Below are 20,701 nucleotides of genomic sequence, written 5' to 3'. Positions count from 1 at the left end.
TCTTATGTTTTAAATCTGGTTCATTCTTCCCGTTTGAGATTGAGAACTGTCTATAAAAGAGTATCAGAGGTAATGTTTTGGCTTTGAATTTCCGCTTACATCAAAGAAAAAGTTTTAAATTGCCCAATTTGTCTAGAACACAGGAATTCAAACAGTAAGGAGCCATTGATTCCAATGAATTTTCCAGACTCAAACTGTAGGATCAGATCTATTCTCCTGGGAGAACAAGAACTGCCTTGATTATATTGATTACTACGGTCATTACTTCGAAGTAAAAGGACTTCAGGAAATGAAAAGCACCACTCTCATTAAGAGGTTAAAAGTTCGATGGCTCGCTGGGGGGATCTGTGAAAGTTTGAAAACTGATAACGGTCCATGCTATTCAAACAGGTTAACAACTGAGTTTGCAAAAATATATGACTTTAACTATCAAACATGCAGTCCATATTATTGTCAAGGCAATGGTTTGGCTGAAACGTATGTTAAAATATGCAAAGGAATTTTCACGAAAGCAAAAACAGACAAGAAATATCATTTCCTTAGTTAACTTGAGTATAGGACTACACCCCTTGATATAGGTTACAGTCCAGTCCCATTACTCATTTGAAGAGAGCTAATATCAGTTTTGCCTACTGCCAGAGAAAACCTGGTTCCTAAAGTCATTTCATAAAAATTGATCAGGGAGAAATTTACGTCACATAAGGATATTTCCAAAATATACTATGATCGGATGCAAAACTCACTGAACCCCTCAATATAGGATATTCAGCTAAGATTCAACAATTAGATGATAACACATGGAAACCTGCATTAGTTGCAGTGAAGGACAATTACAGGTCATTCACTGTAAGCATTATGCAAAGTACATCATACCCTCGGAACAGATTCAGAGTCACTATCCGAATCGGAACTGTCCGAACTTGATTCACTTGAATCAACCTGTAAGCCTAATTCTTTTAAATGTTTGTTGGACCGTTTCCTGAGCGATTTTGATTTCCTTAAATCTGCAGTCGTGATAGGCGCCAAGTCTAGCACACTTTTACTATTTAATTTAGAGGTTTCTTATCAATGACTTGTTCGTTGACTGAAGTTGAACTTAATTTGAATATAGAAGAAGAAATGTCCAAACCTTTTAGTGCATTGACCTCTTTCCTTTTCTGTATAACTTTTTGTCGTAGCTCTTCTTTTTGCTTTACCTTCCTCAGCTTGATTTCATCTTTTTCCAAAGCGTCCAATTCTTTCTCTAACGACAAAATTTCCTCATCATCCGAATCTAGCTCTGGAATTGACATGCATCCGGATGCTGATGCGCTCGTTTCTTCACCTGTTACCTTCTTTAAAGGCGAGAACACAGAATCCTTTCCATTGTCTCCAGATACGATACCTTCCGTACGATCATCTGTTTGTTGAATTCCTTGTTCATGTGTGATTTTGTAGTTAATGTTTTGACTTTTTCTCAGCCCTGTTTGAATTTTAAATTGTGAATACGAATATTGAACCATACATATTTCACAATGATAAAATTTATGAAAACACAACTCAGATTCTTTGCAAAATACACAAAAGTTGAAAGTTAATAAATATTTCTTTTATTTACTAAATAGGCCCAAAAGGGCATATCACACTCTTAATACTCTGTCTAAATCACTCCTTGTACTGTTTTTACGCAAATATAACACTAATATCCAATTTCTTGTGTTTAGCTCTAAGTGACGCTTAAATTTCCTGTTTTTCAAGTTAAAGAAATAAGCATAACCGATCAAATTACCTGTATTATCGAAAATCACCAATGACACATGTTATTATAAAACTGATTACCGATTCAAAAATGAGGAACATGATTATATACTATGCAAATTAGTTGTGCTTGAATTAAATATTTTAAACGACTTTAAAATAAACCCATTTTAAATTCAAGATGACGGAGAAATAATTTCAAACAACATCAAATCTAAGACAGAAAAGGTGGGTTCACATGAAAATTAAATGGCATATAAAAAGAATATAACTCAAAAAGATAGAAAAGTGGAAACTTCACAGGTCGCTCAACACGACAAAAACGAAAATGTTGCAGGCTCGGTTTGATTTAGCCTGTTCATGTACGGTAGTGGAAATGCATGCTACCGTCCACGCCCTCTAGCCCCGGGTTGAGCAGAACTCAACATATACACATGCGAAAAGTACAAAAAGCAATTTAGAGACATCCTCAGATGTATTCAAACGGCGGTGCACATGGAACCTTACCAAAGGCTATAAAAGCGGGAGTATTGGAACCACCCTGGCCGAAATGGTCACAACAACTGTCAGTTTGTTGATATTTATCATGCAACTACTATGCAAAGTGCCTGATATCACTTGCCTGATATTTTATTTTGTTATGAGGTCATTGACCTGATATCAAAATTAAGCTCCTCCCATATTGACGGACTAGTTTTTACATCAGTTTCCTTCCAGACTGAATTTTATTACAGAGTCCAGTTTCAATGTTGCACAACTTCTTTTTCTAAATAGATTCTGTAATCTCAACAAATTTCCTTGAATATGGTTGTCTCTAATTTTATCACACAGACAATAGCATTGAATGACGTTATTGCGAAAAGTTCATCATGACATCACAATGTTTACATGGATCGATTCTTGGAAAGGTTTACAATACACTTGAAAATGTATGATATACTTATTCTTGATTTATGCCTTAAAGGCATGCACATTTTTATTAAGTATTAGCAAAAGTGTTTGTGTTACTTATTATTCTTGAATCAGTTAATTATAATTCTTGGATCAGTGTAAATTTAGTGATTTTAAAAACTTTAAAGTCTGGAACTGGAAGTGAAATTTTCGGCACTTTGGACATGTAGTTGTTTGAGTCAAATGTTGTATAATATGGAAATAAAGCATGTTCTGGTTTATTCAAGATGTTGATTTTTGATTTTTACGCAGGTAAGAAATTATTTCATTGTTATTTTTTACAAGAATATCAGAAAGTCAAAAACATTGTCGGAGTTGAATTCAATATGGCTGCCGTATTGTTTCGTTCAGAGTTTCAGGGGCGGATGAATTTTCAAATCCGTAAAATATAAATTTATTTTCTTTTTGCTTCAGAATACATCTTATACGAAATAAGAGAAGAAGACATGTTTTTCTAGGCAGTTTGTATGAGTTTCATGATAAATAGAATAACAAGCTACTGTCTTTTGATATCAGTGTTATCAGGTCTCGGCTGATATGGGCGGAAGGGGTTCGGTTCCCTCACCCCTTCCAGCCCATATCAGCCTCGACCTGATAACATTGATATCAAAAGACAGTAGCCTGTTATTCTCTATATACATTGATTTCCAGCAATATTGCATTTAAAAACTCACTATTTTCAAATAATTGTTACAGATCTCCGTTTTGATACATTTGCGAAACTGTCACAGTGCTTAGTTCACATACCTAGGCAGAACGTAGCTTTCAAGAATTGTTTATTTTTATTTCTTAAAAATTGGTTTTAATATTTAAAGGGGCACAACTTCTTGTGATTGCTAGCTCACCCCAACCAAAGGCTCATTGTGAGCTTTTGTGACAGCTTAATGTAGTCGCCCGTCGTCAATCGTGCGCCGTGCGTAGTCCGTACGTCAACAATGGTCCTCCATGAAGATTGTTCAAATTATGCCCCGGGGTGGAAAGAGGCCCCGCCCCGGGGGTTTCAAGTTTGACCTAGACTCAAAAAGAAAAAACCTTCAAAAATGTTCTTGTTTGAAGCCACAAGACCTAGGCCTTTGATATTTGGTTTGTAGTATTTCCGTGTTGTCCTATACCATGACTGGTCAAATTATATCTCCGGCCCTCTACCAAAATTGTTCAAATAATGTCCCTGGGGTCCCAAGTTTTACATAGATTTTAACAGGAAATAAAACTGAGAAAAATCTTGTCTAAAAGTTTAATGTCTAGGTCTTTGATCTTTGGTATGTAGCATTGCGTAGCGGTTCTCTAACAAAGCTATTCAAATGATACCACTGGGGAGAAAAGAAGCCCCACCCTGAGTCACTTTTTTATAAATTATATAGGAAAATAATTAAAGATATCTGATCATATTTCCTAGACTGTTTAATTATAGTAACCTGATTGCTTCAAGTAGCGGTCACTGGACTGTGAATGACCTACTTACCTTCCTTCTTGTTTTTTAAGATACAACCTTAAAATTTGTATGACATGTACAGTTTTGCAAATCGATCTTAAAACTGACTTTCAATGACCATGAATGATACATACTGACATTATTTCTTAATATTTTAGCATCAGCTTGACATTTGAAACATGTAGTTCATATTGCTTAGGTGAGCAATCCAGGGTCATTTTGACTGTCTTGTTTTAAGTATCCATTGTACGGGACAGAACGAAGAACATGTAATGGTCCGGTAGACTGTTGGTAAAGATGTTGTGTTGTTTGTTTCTCTGATATTTCTATGTTTTGAAGATATACTCTTAAACCTTAAAATCATTTTGATATTTACTGATCTAGATTGGTAGTCTACCGATAGTAAGAAACTGGATTTTCGTCCAAACTTACTATAGTCTTAGAATATCAATATAAGACCGTGAAATACAGATTTTCATGGCAAAAACTGAGATTGAAATGAAACTCAAAAGTAAAACATTACCTTCTTTTATGGTCGTGGTCGTACTCCCTACCGACATGCCTGAAAAGAAAGCATTCTCTTTTAGATAAACAGGACAAATTAAACAAAAGTAAACATAAATGTCCAATAGGCAATGTCACATTCAAAGATGGCATAAATATAAAGCAGAATCAATATAGAATTATTCATCCTTTTCGAAGTATAGAAATAATCGTAAGACATTAAGTAACAGGAAGTCTACCTTGGCGATCCGGGAAACTATCAAGTTTAAATTCAACAGACGTAAAACGGTTCCATAATATATCGTAAGACATAAATCGGTTTTAAGGATCAAAGATCCAATACAAGCAGACAAAGATCCAATACAAATAGCCAGGTTCTAAGAACGCTGTCTCCATAATACAAAACCTTCCAACAGTGCAGTATATGTATGGATGTATAAATGAAAGACAAAATTATACACAAAAATTTATAAAGAAAGTAAAATGATTAGATCCCATGGATACAACTAACATATATAGAAACGCATTAGAACGATCAGTGGCAAAAAACAACTTGCCAAACAATTATTATTAATCCTAACCATATTAAAAAATTAAAGAACAATATCAATAAATGTTATTCCCTTCAGAAACTCTAAACAAGCGATGTCGACATCATCGAAGCTCGCCGCAGCAGATGAAAACAAGAGAACATTCTGAAGAAGGTTTATTTCTGGGTGTAATTTTTGGTGAAAGGAGATGAACCAAATACAGATAAAGGCTCCAGAAACTAGAAGTAAAAAAATGTGGGAGAGGGAGAAGGGGTAGGAAGTACAGCGGAGGGGATGAAAAGAAAAAAACCAAAAAACTGAATGTTAACACAATAAAATGGAAGTAAAACTATATATACATACACCATGTGTTGTTGAAGTCCATCAGTCCATTTCTGATATGACTAAGGAGTCATAAATAGTGTCCAGCATGAGCTGGTTTACCTGTACTGGGTTACTATGCCGACGATGGAGCTTTTGTCAAATCAATATCTGGAAGGTTTACATCTCCTTCTATCCAAATGATGGAGGATGGATACCGTAGATGAAGTTCTTTGAACTGGCTACAGAGTTCCTCCATGTATGAAACATCCGTGTTTGGTGGGCGATATGCTGACCCAATTATTAGAGGGGCCTTTCCAGGGTATTCGAAGCCATATGGGAAAATTAGACCCATCGTGAAAATCACCACAAAAGCCGATAATATGTTTGTCCAGGTAAATCTGCTGTCGGGGTTGTTTGCTAGTTTGCTAGTTTTCGGCCTACTCCGTATTTTAGGCCGATGTCTAACAACTAATCCCTTTTTCGCCAATGTACCGTTACATTAATACTTTTGATCATATGGATTTGAGGGATATGGTCAAGTCTAATTTATCATGATTGCAAAGATAAATTAGAAAATAAATTGGACCTAATCGGAACCTAAATGGTATTTGTTGGATTAATCAGAGTACTTTTATGACGGTTTTCTCAACAAACACATTATAATAAAACCGAACAATTACTTTGCAAAAATTATTTCTACTATCTTACAATAAGATGGAAACTCGCTTTAATAATACTTTGTTTGATGATCATGATTATGAAATAGAGGTTTTAAATAGTTTTTTGTGTGTAATCAAATAACTGCACATTTATTATTATGTCGTGAGCGATGTTCAACTAGCTAAGAATCTAAATATTCACAGTATTATATTTCATGCCCGCTCGAATTTCAAAGCAATCGAATTTAACACTGGTATTTAATGTGAAGTGACTAACTTTTGAAACAACTGGATTTCAATCTTGCATTTATTTCATTTGCGAGCTCGCTCGACGTTTCGAAACTCTAGCACTGCATAGGGAACATGTCCAACAAGAGCTGCCCGTAAGACAGCGCGCTCGACTTTTCTCAGTGCTTGACTCTGAATTAGAGCTTTGCCAGTAAAAATATCTAAGTTAAAAAGGGAAATAACTCTGTCAAAATTCGAATCAGAGTTATGGGAATTGTGTTTCCTGGTGTAGACTTTGATAGTAAATAACTATTTTGAGTTTCAAGTCAAAAGCTTTAACAGTAACAGAAATATTTGACTTTTTACACAAAATTCTAAGTTAAAAAGGGGCATAATTCTGTCAAAATTCAAATCAGAGTTTCTTGGTGCAGATGTATATAACTTTTTTGAGTTTCAAGTCAAAAGCTTTAATAGTAACAGAGATATTTGACTTTATCAAATTTTGTTAAAAAGAATCTTAAGTTAAAAAGGGGCATAATTCTGTCAAAATTCAAACCAGAGTTATGGGAATTGTTTCTTCTGGTGTAACCTTTGATGGTAAATAAATATTTTAAGTTTCAAGTCAATAGCTTTGATAGTAACAGAGATATTTTACTTTATCAAAAACTTTAACCAAAAATTCTAAGTTAAAAAGGGGCATAATTCTGTCAAAATTCAATCAGAGTTATGGGGATTGTTTCTCCTGGTGTAGACTTTGATAGTAAATAACTATTTTAAGTTTCAAGTCAATACCTTTGATAGTAACAGAGATATTTGACTTTATCAAAAACTTTAACCAACGGCGACGCCGACGCCGACGCGAGTGCAATAGCTCTACTTTTTCTTCGAAAAGTCGAGCTAAAAATCAGTCAAATTTTCAATCTGAACATCGGGCAGGTATTGAATTAAGAGCCAGTTTAAAGATCGTATTCTTTTTTAAATGCCGATTTACTAGATTTTCACGCTAGCTCAAAATATTTAGTTAAGTTTATACTTTTTTGTTTTAGCTCGATTGTGATGAAAGCTTGAAGCTTATTGTAACCACTCTCGAGTCCGCTTCCTTGAAAAACCAGTACTAGTGTCATATGAGAAGCCATGGTCGTGGCCCCAGTGGGGCTCGAACTCACGACCCTTGGTTGAGGGACCAACACATTATCCACTAGACCATCGCTCTCCTCAAAATATTTAATTTCAATCTTCTTGTTGCCTCTAATTTCAATTCTACCTCGAAATTCGATGATTTCTTTCGATTTTAATTTCGATGTCCGAGTTTGTGCGAAATTAAATGTGAGCGAAATTCAACGTCATCCTTTCAAAAATTTGAATTTCCATTTTCTACTTTTAACTTGCCCAAAATATGCCACCTCAAATTGCAACGTTTTGAAACTTTTAAGTTTTTTTTCTTACACGCTCGAAATTTAATTCAAGCACGAAATCAGTTCTTTAAGATTTCCATTTTCGACAGACTCGATTTTCGATGCACACTCGAAATTCTTCTTTTAGAAATTTTGAATTTCGATCCTAAAGCTGTTTAAAATTGACTGTTGGCTGTAAATAAAATCATATTATGTACCGTCCACTAATTTATAAATCCGTACATGTGTGCAGTTTAGCAGGTGAGAAGAAGTCAGTTTTTTACCGTTATGGAGCTTAAATTCCGAAGGAATTAACGGAAATATACGAGAATGTTCGAGTCTTTCCGATAACGAAAAAAACTCTATACTCATCTGCAAAATGCTTAAAAAGACCATTTTCTTCTTCACCTAGAAAACTGAAGTTAATATGAAACAATAGCTAAATAAATATAGATTACTATGTCGTTTGCAATGGTCTTCAAGAGCAAATAAGAATCTATTTATTTTTTGTTAAACAGAAGAAATTTCAGAAAATTATCCATATTTTACTATGTATCTAATTGTACATAGACAGACATAAAGTATACGCAAAAAAGACCATTTTTTAAATTCATTTTAAAAATGAAATATTCACAGGAAAGACAATGCATTGAATATTATCACTTCGTTTGCAAAGCTAAAATACCTATAATACTTTTCCCATAAATTTAAATAAAGTAAATGGCTCCTTCTTTGCACTATATAAAATATTTTCACTCGTGCGAAAAATCGATGGGTCTAATGTTCCCATATGTGGCTGCACAGAATTCGCTGTTTGTCTGGATATGGAGATTTGAACCTAAGATGCCATCTTTTGCTATGATAATAACTCCACCATGCGGACTGTTTGGTCGGTCACGCCTTGCAACTAAGTGGAAGTTTGGTGGAAAAACTTTTCGCTCATAGAAATCTTGGTGGAGTCATGTTTCATTTCCAATAACAATAGCTGGGTTGATCTCCACAAGGAATAACCAGAAAGAAGCCTCTGGAAGTTGATTACTAAGATACGAAAAGTTGTTTGGAATTTCTTAGTTTTGTTTTAACTTCTGATTGGTAATGGCGAGCCGATTGAAGTGTTCAATGAGCTGACGCTTGACGATCTCTCACCTGGGAGTGGGTTTGTCTGCTGATATGAGGGACTTGAAAGATCACTGTAAGATTTATGTGTAGCAATGGATGTAGCGACTGAGTCACTGGATGAGGTGCTAAATAATGTGGTTGAAAAGTTTGGCAATCCACATGAGCAACAAATCCAGCTGATGTATATCCCTTTTATACCCTCGTACACAGCTAATGGCATGCTCATACACTTGGCGTGAAACCACACATCACAGGAATCACATTGTACACCTCTCTGATTGGGACTTGACACAGACCAAAAGGGAATTTGTATACTGGCAAAGGTTTGAATAACAGTTCCCTGTTAAAGGAATTTTAGCAGAAACGTGACACTTATACGCTTCAGGTGATGGATTTTGATAAGCCAGTGTCACAAGAAGGCTAGCATATACCAGGGTTGGTACTAGATTTGATGAAAACAGAAGTGTCCGAAAAACATCCAAATCCGAAAACAGTACACCGGATCAACAGCTAATTAATTGTTAACATTTTGCTCAGGTAAATTTTTAAAGTTTTTTTACTATTAGAGGCCGAAACTATATATGCTTGGAACAAACATTCTTACAGTTTTACATGATACACCCTTTTTACTCAACAAATCATCTGTAAAATACTGCCAGTTGTAAATAGTTTAAGGTTGAAAAATCGTTGTTTATTAAAATTTCTGCACAACAATATATTTGATGCAATATCGGTAATCTTCTGTTTGTGTCTATTCATCCTTTGTCAACAGAACAATAGGGCTTATTTCACAGTTCGTCTTTTGTTGTCAAATACACGCCGAATTCGTGGATATTGTCCCGAGATGTTAATACTTTCTGAGATTTATAGGCCGTGGAAAAAAGCAAAATAATTTTAAAAATAAATCTCAGTTGACGAGCAGCACTTTTATTTCCTAGGTAGATGAGAAATGTGTTTCGTGTGTTAAAACTGTTGTATAGACCTCATGGAAGACCCAGTTAGAAAAAAAATAAAATTACGTACAGGCCGCAGAGAGATCAATAAATGAATACAGGTTATATATTTAATGTGAGGTAATTTTTATCAAATCGGGCTTAGTATTCTGTATTTATTATACCTCAATGCAAATTTCCCATTTGTTTACCTTTAATAATATATCATATTCCCCAGTGATCTTATATCGCATGTGCAAAATCGTTATTTTCAATTTCTGCGCAGGTGATATGATCCATAATTTCATATCACATGCGCAACAGCGTTATTTTGTTTTTCTGCGCATGTGATATTATTTTATCATATCACCCGTTGAGAGATTGATACTTTCGCATCGATTAAAAGACTGAATCGATAACTTTTCAGACGAGGCGTTTACATAATTATACGTTAGGATTAAATTACCCTTTTCTGGTGCTCTTGCATGTGTATGGAAGTGTCCTGGTACGACTTACTATCTCCTCCGTAGGAGTTAGTATCTCTTACGTAGTACTTAGTATCTCCTACGTAGGACATAGTATCTCCTTCGTAGGACTTAGTATCTCCTACGTAGGATTACTATCTCCTACGTAGGACTTAGTATCTCCTACGTAGGACATATTAAGTACTACGTAGGAGTTAGTATCTCCTACGTAGGACTTAGTATCTCCTACGTAGGAGATAGTATATCCTACGTAGTACTTAGTATCTCCTACGTAGGAGTTAGTATCTCCTACGTAATACTAAAGTATCTCCTACGTAGGACATAGTATCTGTGATACGTTCCTGCAGGCTCCCTTATCTCAGATCCCCTTACTAAATTCCAGTTTGTTTATTTCTGCCCATTGTTTTCTCGTTTGGGACAAATCCTTTACTTTATCTGGGGACTTTCCCTGACCTTGGGAACCCTGACAGAGTTCAGATGCGTATGAATTGAACGCCCGAATGGTTAAATACCGATCTAGAACAGACAAAATTAGTTCCGTCTCGGCCGAAAGTAACATTGACCTTTCAGTTAGGGTCTTGCACATGTCTCATTATTCATATGAAATTCAAATATTTGTCTCTCTCTCTCTCTCTCTCTAAGAGTCTTAATTACTGTATATTTTATCTTAATTACAGTACTATATTTAGCTCATTTTTATATATTTTTTTCCTACTGAATTTTGTGATCTATTCCAGAGAATACACTCAATAATAATGTTCCGACAAACTAATGTCAAATCAACTTGTGGTCCAACGGTTTTGCTTTCTTTAACATGGTGTGTGTATCTTCTATATATTGTATATATTTGTTGTGAAAAAGAGGAAGAACAGAATAGTATTTAAATAAAGTGAACCATTTTTAGACAGTAAAATCTTTTAATTACCGAATATCACGGCGAATTCGTAGGTTTGAGCCATTAAATCTGGTTATCCTTTGTTTTGTTAAGTTTATGCCTAGAGAGAAGAAATTAAGGACGAGTAACTTGGTAAACATGATTTATTCCCCTTTATCGCTCTTCACAGTAGAGGCTATTATGTTTTTTAATATAAGAGCTAATTTCATGCAAAATAACCTTTACAGTTTTGTTTGATCAGAGTGACTAGATAAAAGAATAATTGAGTAGTTGAAACTTACTAAATCTTATAGAACATTGATAATCGTGTCATGCAATCTGGGGCCGTATTCATAAAGCATCTTAAGTATAAGAAATTGATTATTTACTAAGTATTACTTAAGTAAGAAATTTATTTTACTTTAGTATATTTGTTATTCATAAAACAACTTAATAAGTAATTATTGGCTTTTATTGTGGACGAAAACATTAAAAAACAACATTAATTTCAGACAGATACAACATGCACAATTATGTTTAAAGTGCTTTTATCTGAAAAACAACACTTTAATTGTACTCCCGACGTCATTTTGTTTTCTGACTTAAGTCATTTCTTACGTATCTTAAGTTTAAGCTATTTTATGAATAAGACTTAAGTTTTTTACTAAGACTTAAGCTGAAATCACCACAAACTTAAGTAAAATCTTCAACTTAAGTCAAAACTTATACTTAAGATGCTTTATGAATACAGCCCCAGGTCTATATAAATTCATTCTTTGTTATTGGTTAGAAACAGTAGTTAAGAGATAATTTCACTGAATTCAATGAAAAGTTATTTATTTAAGCCCCATTCCCGAGACAACACATAAAATACAAGAATATAAATAGTTTACAAAATAAATTAAATATTACAATAAATGCCTTTTATCAGCACGCAATTAAAAAGTCAACCAGCAATGTTCAATTAGTACATGTACCGGAAATGCAAGTAGGACCACAGAACGCTGCAGCGCCCCAAAATAGGAACCCTTACGTATGAGTTACTAAGTCCTACGTAGGAGATACTATGTCCTACGTAGGAGATACTAACTCCTACGTAAGAGATACTAAGCCCTACGTAGGAGATACTATGTTCTAGGTAGGAGATATTAAGTATTACGTAGGAGATACTAAGTCCTACGTAGTACTTAATATCTCCGACGTAGGAGATACTATGTCCTACGTAGGAGACACTAAGTCCTACGTAGGAGATACTATGTCCTACGTAGGAAATATTATTAAATTTTTTTGTTGGATTTAACGTCGCACCGACACATGATAGGTCATATGGCGACTTTCCAGCTTTTATGGTGGAGGAAGACCTCAGGTGCCCCTCCGTGCATTATTTCATCACGAGCGGGCACCTGGGTAGAACCACTGACCTTCCGTGAGCCAGCTGAATGGCTTCCTGACATGAAGAATTCAACGCCCCGAGTGAGGCTCGAACCCACATCGATGAGGGGCAAGTGATTTGAAGTCAGCGACCTTAACCACTCGGCCACGGAGACCCCCGTAGGAAATGTTAAGTACTACGTAGGAGATACTAAGTCCTACGTAGGGGATACTAAGTCCTACGTAGGAGATACTATAAGTCCTACGTAGGAGATACTATAAGTACTACGTAGGAGATACTATGTCCTACGTAGGAGATACTATAAGTACTACGTAGGAGATATTAAGTCCTTCGTAGCAGATACTTGGTCCTACGTAGGAGATATTAAGTACTACGTAGGAGATAGTAAGTCGTACGTAAGACAAATAAAATCTCTCTGCTGGCACCAGGACGCTTCCATACATGTGCGATTAAGGCCGAATTTTTTTTATGCTACGTGCAAAATACTAGTATTTCGAAAACAATATTTCATCAAATATTGAATCGAAACCATAAAAAGTTTGGAAATGATCTAACTAAGAAAATGAGTGCTCACACTTATATGTTTAATTTAGATAACAAAAGTTATCGCCGTTTTTCGAATGCTTCTGATTGACGCAATGTTGAAATATTAGAAAAAAAATATAAAGGTCAGCGATATGTAAACGTCTCGACTAAATCTATCAAAAAAGGATTATTACACAGCAAATTTTGAGTGCTTACAAGTAAAGATTCTTTAATTCTGTCTTCATTATTTGGTTAGTAATTACTTTTTAATGTTAAATATATTATTATGTTTACTTTCCAGTCAAAGCTTTGATACTTATACATTTTCGGTATAATTAAATATATATTGCATTCCTGAGAGGGTGATATGAAAATGTTCACCCCTCGAAATATGAATATAGACCTCGGCTGGCGCCTCGGTCAATATTCATATATCTCGTAGTGAACATTTTTCACATCACTCTTCAGAAATGCAATATTTATATGTCATGTCACTGGTAATAATATATCAAATAATTATAAAGTCATCTTTGTATTTACATTTAAAGGGATGTTACCTTATTGTTGCCAGTATACGGAAAAGTATTACTTTGATGAACATCAAAGAAGACTAAATCAATGTACGATCCCTAGGCGATCAAAACCAATTTATGGATAGAGAGATCGAAAGTTGACAAAATCAGAAAGTAATACTCACTTTGTTTTATCGCTCCTTTCTCTTTCATGTGTTCAGAAAAACCTGTTATATTTTCTTCTATGATAAGTTTTGTCAAGCGTGGTTGAGTCGCAATCGCATCGTTGTCTAGCTGTATTTCCTCGTCGCCGACTGTCACAAAGAAAACCACCCGTATTTGTTCAGGAATGTTAAACCACGTCTTACCTAAAGTATATTGTTACTTTTTAATTAAAGATACAAATACGGTGGCCAGCATTTTTAAATATAAATATAGGTGCAAAAGTATTAGCCTTATCTAAATTTAGAATATGTTACTTCCGTGAGAAATAGAGACATACTTACCGTCGATGTAGGATGTTTTCTTTTAAATATTTACTCTTAAGGTGGATTGCGCCTATTTTGAAGTTATCGGGTTTCGTTTCGAAATTTTGATTAATATAAAATTCAGCATATTCCTCATAGACTGCGGATTTTACTTTTTTGATATTTCTGTAACTTTTTTCTCTACAAACCTTCAAACACGACCATTGACGTCCATTTTTGATGAACCATGATTTCACGTCCGTCAGACTGATTTCTTAAATCGTTCTGTTCAGTCAACAAGTATCGATTTGCTTGTTTCTCATCATATTTTCATTTAAAAATGTCTTTGAAATGGTGTATAATTTGTGGAGATCATTTTAACGTTGAAGTCGGTATTTACGTTAAAGTGACGTCAAAGCGACAAATATGACGTTTTGTTTTGAATAAAAAGTTTGCGTTAACCTTGTCTCATGTAAAACCCAAACGATAGAATTTGACAAAAAACTATCATGATCATAAAAACTTTATTTTCTGTCGATTGAAGGAATTAAATTATGGGGTCACCGAATTCGTTTTCGCGTAATATTACGTTACGCTACCCCTACCCCTCAAATCACAAGATAGCGCAATTGAGTATTTTTTCATGTATCTCCTCCTTCTAGGATAAACTCTACTATTTTATTTTTCCTAGTAAAATTAAATCAAAATAGCCTTTAAAACTCTGTTACATTAGCGAAATAATTTCTGTGTAGAACTCAGACTTTAATGTTTATATTATATTCGATATATGAGAATGCGACAAAATCAACACCCCGTTACCCTTTACGCTGAAATACATTACTCTACTCCTACCCCAGATATGAAATGCGTAATTAACTGGATTTTCTGATTTTCTTTACAACTATTAATGATTTCATTCAACGTGACATAAAGAATTTTATGCATCTAATAGAACTGAGGCAAAACAAATATAGGCCTAGATTATAAATATATGCCATAGATATCATATTAGTTAATATAGGTGTATTCTTAATGAAGCAGATTCGAACAACAACCAGTCTTCAGAAAATAATACTGGGGTAAGCAGAATCTGGCCAACCTCGGCACAGTACGAAAAAAGTAAAACGTAGGTGAAAATGAGAAATATTCATTTTAACATAACTCGGAAAAATGTGCTAATACAACCTTTTAAAATTTAGAAAGCCTTTATGTAATTATAACATCATGTTCGAGTAAACATTATTTTATCTAACTTTATTACAAATTTTACGTTTTGGAAATATTTCGATTGTTTGGACTGTAGTCGGACACACCGATTTCGAATTAAGTGAATCCTCCTCATAACCGCGGGAACACAGCATATTTATTGTAAGGAGACTGTTGCTCTTAAAAGGTTAATTTATTTAGCAACTTGGCTAGATAGAAACAGCATCCTTTCCAAAGAGGTTTTAGCTCTCCGGAGCTGTGTGTACAAATGTTATCCTTGTATTCATAGACACATAATAGAAACATATTCCATACATAATACTGTTTCCTAATATTAGAAACGTAAGAAATACGAGTAAAGAAAACATTCCATGACATAAAAAAAAAGAAAGAATATTTTTTAGCATTGTTTTTCTACGCTACTGTGGGCAGTTAACCTAACCAGTGTTCCTTGATTCTGTATTCCCAACAAATAACTTCTATCTTCACCACATAAATCAGAGGTGGAGGACGAATGATTTCGGACACGTGCCTTCTATTAAATCGTCATGCCCTACCCGGGGACCGAACTCGCGATCAGTAGATCTGCGCTCCTACTTAGCTAAGCGGATGGGGTAAAAGAGAGAAAGAAAGAACGAAAGAAAGCAGCGGTTGTGACTGACACTCGCTGTAACTCAACGAAACCTCTCTTATATCATGAATACTGAACTTGTAGAAGTTATGATTTATTTCCAATAGCGTCTGTGGTATAAAATTTCAAAAAATTGAAAAATTAACTCTGACCCGTAAAAACCAAATTCCGCCATCAAATTATGCGAACGTATGCGTGGAGCGGGTAATTAACCGGGCAAGCCCATGGCAACTTATCTTATGGTCAGACATTACTAGGGTGATGAAGTAAGAAACGAAATAGTAAAAATGTAAGACCTCGGAATGTGCGTGCGTGCGTGCGTGTGTGCGTACTTAGGGAGGCTTAGGGATAATATTAAGAAAAACAAGATACAAACAACCTTTACTCCCTTGGAGGGGCGGTTAAGTCAAGGGTCATACATCTGAAATCACAACCTTTAGAATATTTGAATCTGTTGTATAATATTGATCAATGATATTGTACAGTAATGATGCTTTCTGTTTGGGTTTCAAGTGTGAAAACTCCGAACAATAAACACAACTGCATATGCAAATATTCTTCATACCAGCAATGAATAAGAACTATTTGAAAAAATAAGCTTTATCATATAGAAAGTATATTTAAAGCCACTTTCAAAATTAACATGATCAGTATTTATAAGCAAAGTTGTCGTATTGGCGTATGTAATACATTCTGCATTCAAACCGTTTCTCAATGAAGTCGCCAATTTTACAGTTATAAGGACCTCTTTGAAAGGAAAACTCTCTTTCTCACGTTCCATGATTCGTTTCACGCCTGTAGTGAACAACTGATGAATGAGAATGTAAAATACTAAGATTTGAAAAAAGATATATCGGAAAGACAGCCAAACTAAGCTATGTTGTTATTTGGGGGTAGGGGTAGCGTAACGTAATTTTACGCGAAAATGAATTCTGTGACCCCATAATTTTATTCCTTCAATCGACCGAAAATAAAGTTTTTATGATCATGTTAGTTTTTTGTCAAAGTCTATCGTTTAGGTTTTACATGAGACAAGATTAACGCAAACTTTTATTCAAAACTAAACGTCATATTTGTCGCTCTGACGTCACTTTAACGTAAATATCGGCTTCAACGTTAAAATGATCTCCACAAATTATACACCATTTCAAAGACATTTTTAAATGAAAATATGATGAGAAACAAGCAAATCGATACTTGTTGACTGAACAGAACGATTTAAGAAATCAGTCTGACGGACGTGAAATTATGGTTCATCAAAAATGGACGTCAATGGTCGTGTTTGAAGGTTTGTAGAGAAAAAAGTTACAGAAATATCAAAAAAGTAAAATCCGCAGTCTACGAGGAATATGCTGAATTTTATATTAATCAAAATTTCGAAACGAAACCCGATAACTTCAAATTAGGCGCATTCCACCTTAACGCCGTCTGGCGGTTTTTACCCCCAGAAAGCAAATATGTAATATTGTAATGCCCCGGATAATGAGAACTTACCACATACTTTGTTCATCTCAGGTGCTAAATCTAGTCATTTTTCCTTGTTTTTCATCTTTAGCTGCAAGTAACGCAACACAGAATTGTACACATATGTGTTGATCTAGATAAAATGACCGATCAAACACATATTATACAGTCCTATGTCCGTTTTAATCTAGATTCTAATCCAAGTTTGTGAAGTTTGTTTACTTTCTGGACTGGATTCGTTTCTACATTTATCTGCATTTTACATCGTTTTTCCTGTATGTGAATCACTGTAGCAGCTGCACAATCACTCCATGTTATTTAAATGTTTGTTTAAGACAACTGTCATCCTTTTATTCAATCCTATTTTGTGTAAATCAGCTTTATTTTCCTGAGAATTCACTGTAATTGCCACATTTTTCTGACAGGAAGTGTATTGGTTACGCTGCATTGTGGGATTGTTTACTTCCGTTACTAAGCAGCAAACATAATCGTTGTCATCTTTAAAGATGTATAAAGCTAATAAAAACCTCAGATTTAACCCCCTGGTACATAATTTTACTGTAAATCACTCTTTATTGTATAAAGTATCCATTTTGAAGCATTTGACAGAATTCTCCATTAATTTAGGCTTGTGACCAATTATTTTTGGTCACTTGGTCACTGTGACCAAATATGTTTGGTCACTTGGTTACTGTGACCAATTGTTTTTGGTCACTGACCATTTTTATTTGGTAAATTTACCGTGTGACCAACTTTGACCAATTTTTCTTGGTCAATTTTCCTGCCTACTATAAAAGGGCCAGATTTGTGACCATCTGGGTCATTCCAGTTCTGAACATAAGCTTAAGGGCAGTTTTTGCTAGTCCTGAGAATTTTACCAATCTTTATCTTAGATTCAAATACAATAGTCTCAGCATGAATTATATTGGTGTAAGCACATTTTAACATAAAGCTGAAGTAATTTTGATATACATTTAGAGGATTTGAAGGAACATTTATTTTTATATTACTTTTCAAGTGGTTTTAATGCAAAACAGCCTTATTGAATGAACGTTACTGAGTACACGTGTACTCATCTTTTGAAGTTATGGAAAGCCTATACAGTCTTAATAATGAATATTTGTACTGATGTTTTACAAGTCCTCATTGCTGAATGGTGAATTATTTAGGCCTTTTGAGATATATTAAGTGATGAATAGAGTTTAATGCTCAAGCTAATACTGCATTTAATTAAGTTATGGAAAGCTAACACTGTCTTCTACATATATACTGTGTGACATTATAAACACTGCGTGGTATCTTGTGAATTGCTGAGTTCCTTTGAAATTTAATGTGATTCGTGTAACATTTTAGTCGTTGATACTTTGTGTTTGAATTATTTGTGTAACTTACAAGAAAATACACAAATTAAACTTCATAAACTGTTAGTACAGAGTTCCTAGTCTTTGACCTAATACATTCGAAGAAGCTTTCTCATGTCGATCGGCCAAGTCCTCCTGAAAGTATTTAGCTCCTAACCGAAGGCTACATCCAGACAGAATATCTACCCTAGTGCGTAACAATTTTTGGTGTCAGAAGTGGGATCCAGTGAAACAGTTCAAACCTGGATCCAGTGATACGATCCCAAGCCAGCATGGAAAATACAAGCGAGTGCCCACCACAGGCTGTCGACAGCCGAGGCGACATTTTCTTTCGACAGGCAGCACAGAACCAATGCACTGATATTGATACAGATGATGATGACAGACAATCTCTAGCATCTTATCATACCATAGACAGGGCAGGCCAAGCAGATGCAACAACTATGAACACTTCCTACGTCAATCACAATGAGAACAGCACTTCCCAGGATCAAGTGGGTAGTATGATGAGGGATATGCATGGAGTCTTGAAAGATGTTGTTACAGAGTTAAGGAACCTAACTCAGCAACAAACCCAACAAGCGGAGGAAGCGTGTGTAAATAATACCAGAACCGCTGCAATTAATTTTGGACCTGCACGTAATTACGTGCGGCCTCAAGATGTAGTCACAGACATGGAAGATAATTGTTTTCCACAGGACCGGAATTTCAATCGAGGTTATTCAGCACCAATCACTGATGATTACCAGATTCAGCAAAGACACAGACAAAGAATGCCCTGGCATAGCAGAAACTACCAGCCTCGGGGGCCTGAGGTGAAAATACCACCTTTCACCGGCAAGGAAAATTGGGCTGTTTGGGTGGCTAAATTCGAGACAATGGCTCAGCGGTATGCATGGACAGAAAATGACAAGCTTGACAATCTACTTCCCAGAATAGAGGGACAAGCCAGCGAGTTCGTGTTTTCGCAATTACCAGCTGAGGTGTTGCATAGCTACGATGAGCTCATATCTGAATTAACAAGGCAGTACAGGGTGATAGAAACCAGCCGTTCCTTCGCTGCAAAGTTTAGCCAGAGAAATCAAAGGCCAGGTGAAACGGTGGAAAACTATGCAGCAGAACTGAAACGTTTGTATGGAAAAGCGCATGGTTACCGGAATAGACAGATCAGAGATGAAGATCTAGTGAGACGATTTCTAGATGGACTCCTGGATCAAGAGGCAAAGTTCGAAGTGGAGTACCACAAAGAGCCGAAAGATGTCGATGAGGCGGTGTACCACGTGGTCAACCTTATCCAAACGAGAAATGGTTGCCGGTATGACAGGCGCAACAAACATATGACTAGACAGGTTTATAATGTACCCGTGCAAGATGACATACAAACCTCAACTGAGCATTCAGGATGTACGGTCAATGGTATTAACAGAGTACCTGTCAGAGAGCATGCCACAACTGGTCAAGGTAGGCAGCAAAAACCTGGTACTTCAGGGGATGGAAAAATTGCAAAAGAGGACCTTCTAGAGCGTCTCTTACAGAGAGTGGAGAAACTGGAAGCTTCCTGTGCACGTGCCAAAGAAAGCAGACCTTACAGGGCCAAAGATGTGGAATGCTTTAACTGCCATCAAAAGGGCCACTATGCAAGGGAGTGTCCAGCAAAGGGGAACAGAAGCCAAAAGAAAGACATGTCACCTGGTAGGGAAGGCGTAAAGCAAGGGCAGCCTTTAAACTACAGGGGACCGGCTCTCGCGCCCAGAGAGAGGTCCATGTAAAGGAAAGTATATTTTTAGAAGAGGGCAAAACAGTAACTGATCCAACCAGCAATGTGTTATTGGAGGCGGCCGGTAGCTGTAAAGCACAACGAGGACTTGGAGAAGGCGTGTTTGTACGTGGTATGGTTGAAAGTGAGCCTGTGATTTTCACTACTGACACAGGAGCCTCGAAGACTATTTTATCTTACAGGGTATATCAGCGGT

The 20,701-nt window shown here is 35.7% G+C and overlaps 1 protein-coding gene across 1 annotated transcript in view; it reads right to left on the bottom strand.

Moving 5' to 3' along the window:
• Window positions 1-887: 887 nt before the first annotated feature.
• LOC128553201 (uncharacterized) overlaps window positions 888-20,701 on the bottom strand; it is a 34,155-nt gene continuing 14,341 nt past the window's right edge. The window contains exons 4-6 of the mRNA XM_053534321.1: window positions 13,785-13,967; window positions 4,644-4,682; window positions 888-1,462 (exon numbers count right to left, since the gene is read on the bottom strand). Coding sequence (XP_053390296.1) covers window positions 1,047-1,462; window positions 4,644-4,682; window positions 13,785-13,967 — 638 coding nt within the window. The 3' untranslated portion in view covers window positions 888-1,046. The remainder of the gene's footprint in view (window positions 1,463-4,643; window positions 4,683-13,784; window positions 13,968-20,701) is intronic.

The sequence above is a fragment of the Mercenaria mercenaria genome, unplaced genomic scaffold (genome assembly GCF_021730395.1).
Source record: "Mercenaria mercenaria strain notata unplaced genomic scaffold, MADL_Memer_1 contig_3583, whole genome shotgun sequence".
Taxonomy (NCBI): Eukaryota; Metazoa; Mollusca; class Bivalvia; order Venerida; family Veneridae; genus Mercenaria; species Mercenaria mercenaria.
This window is presented reverse-complemented; position numbering and strand designations above follow the sequence as displayed.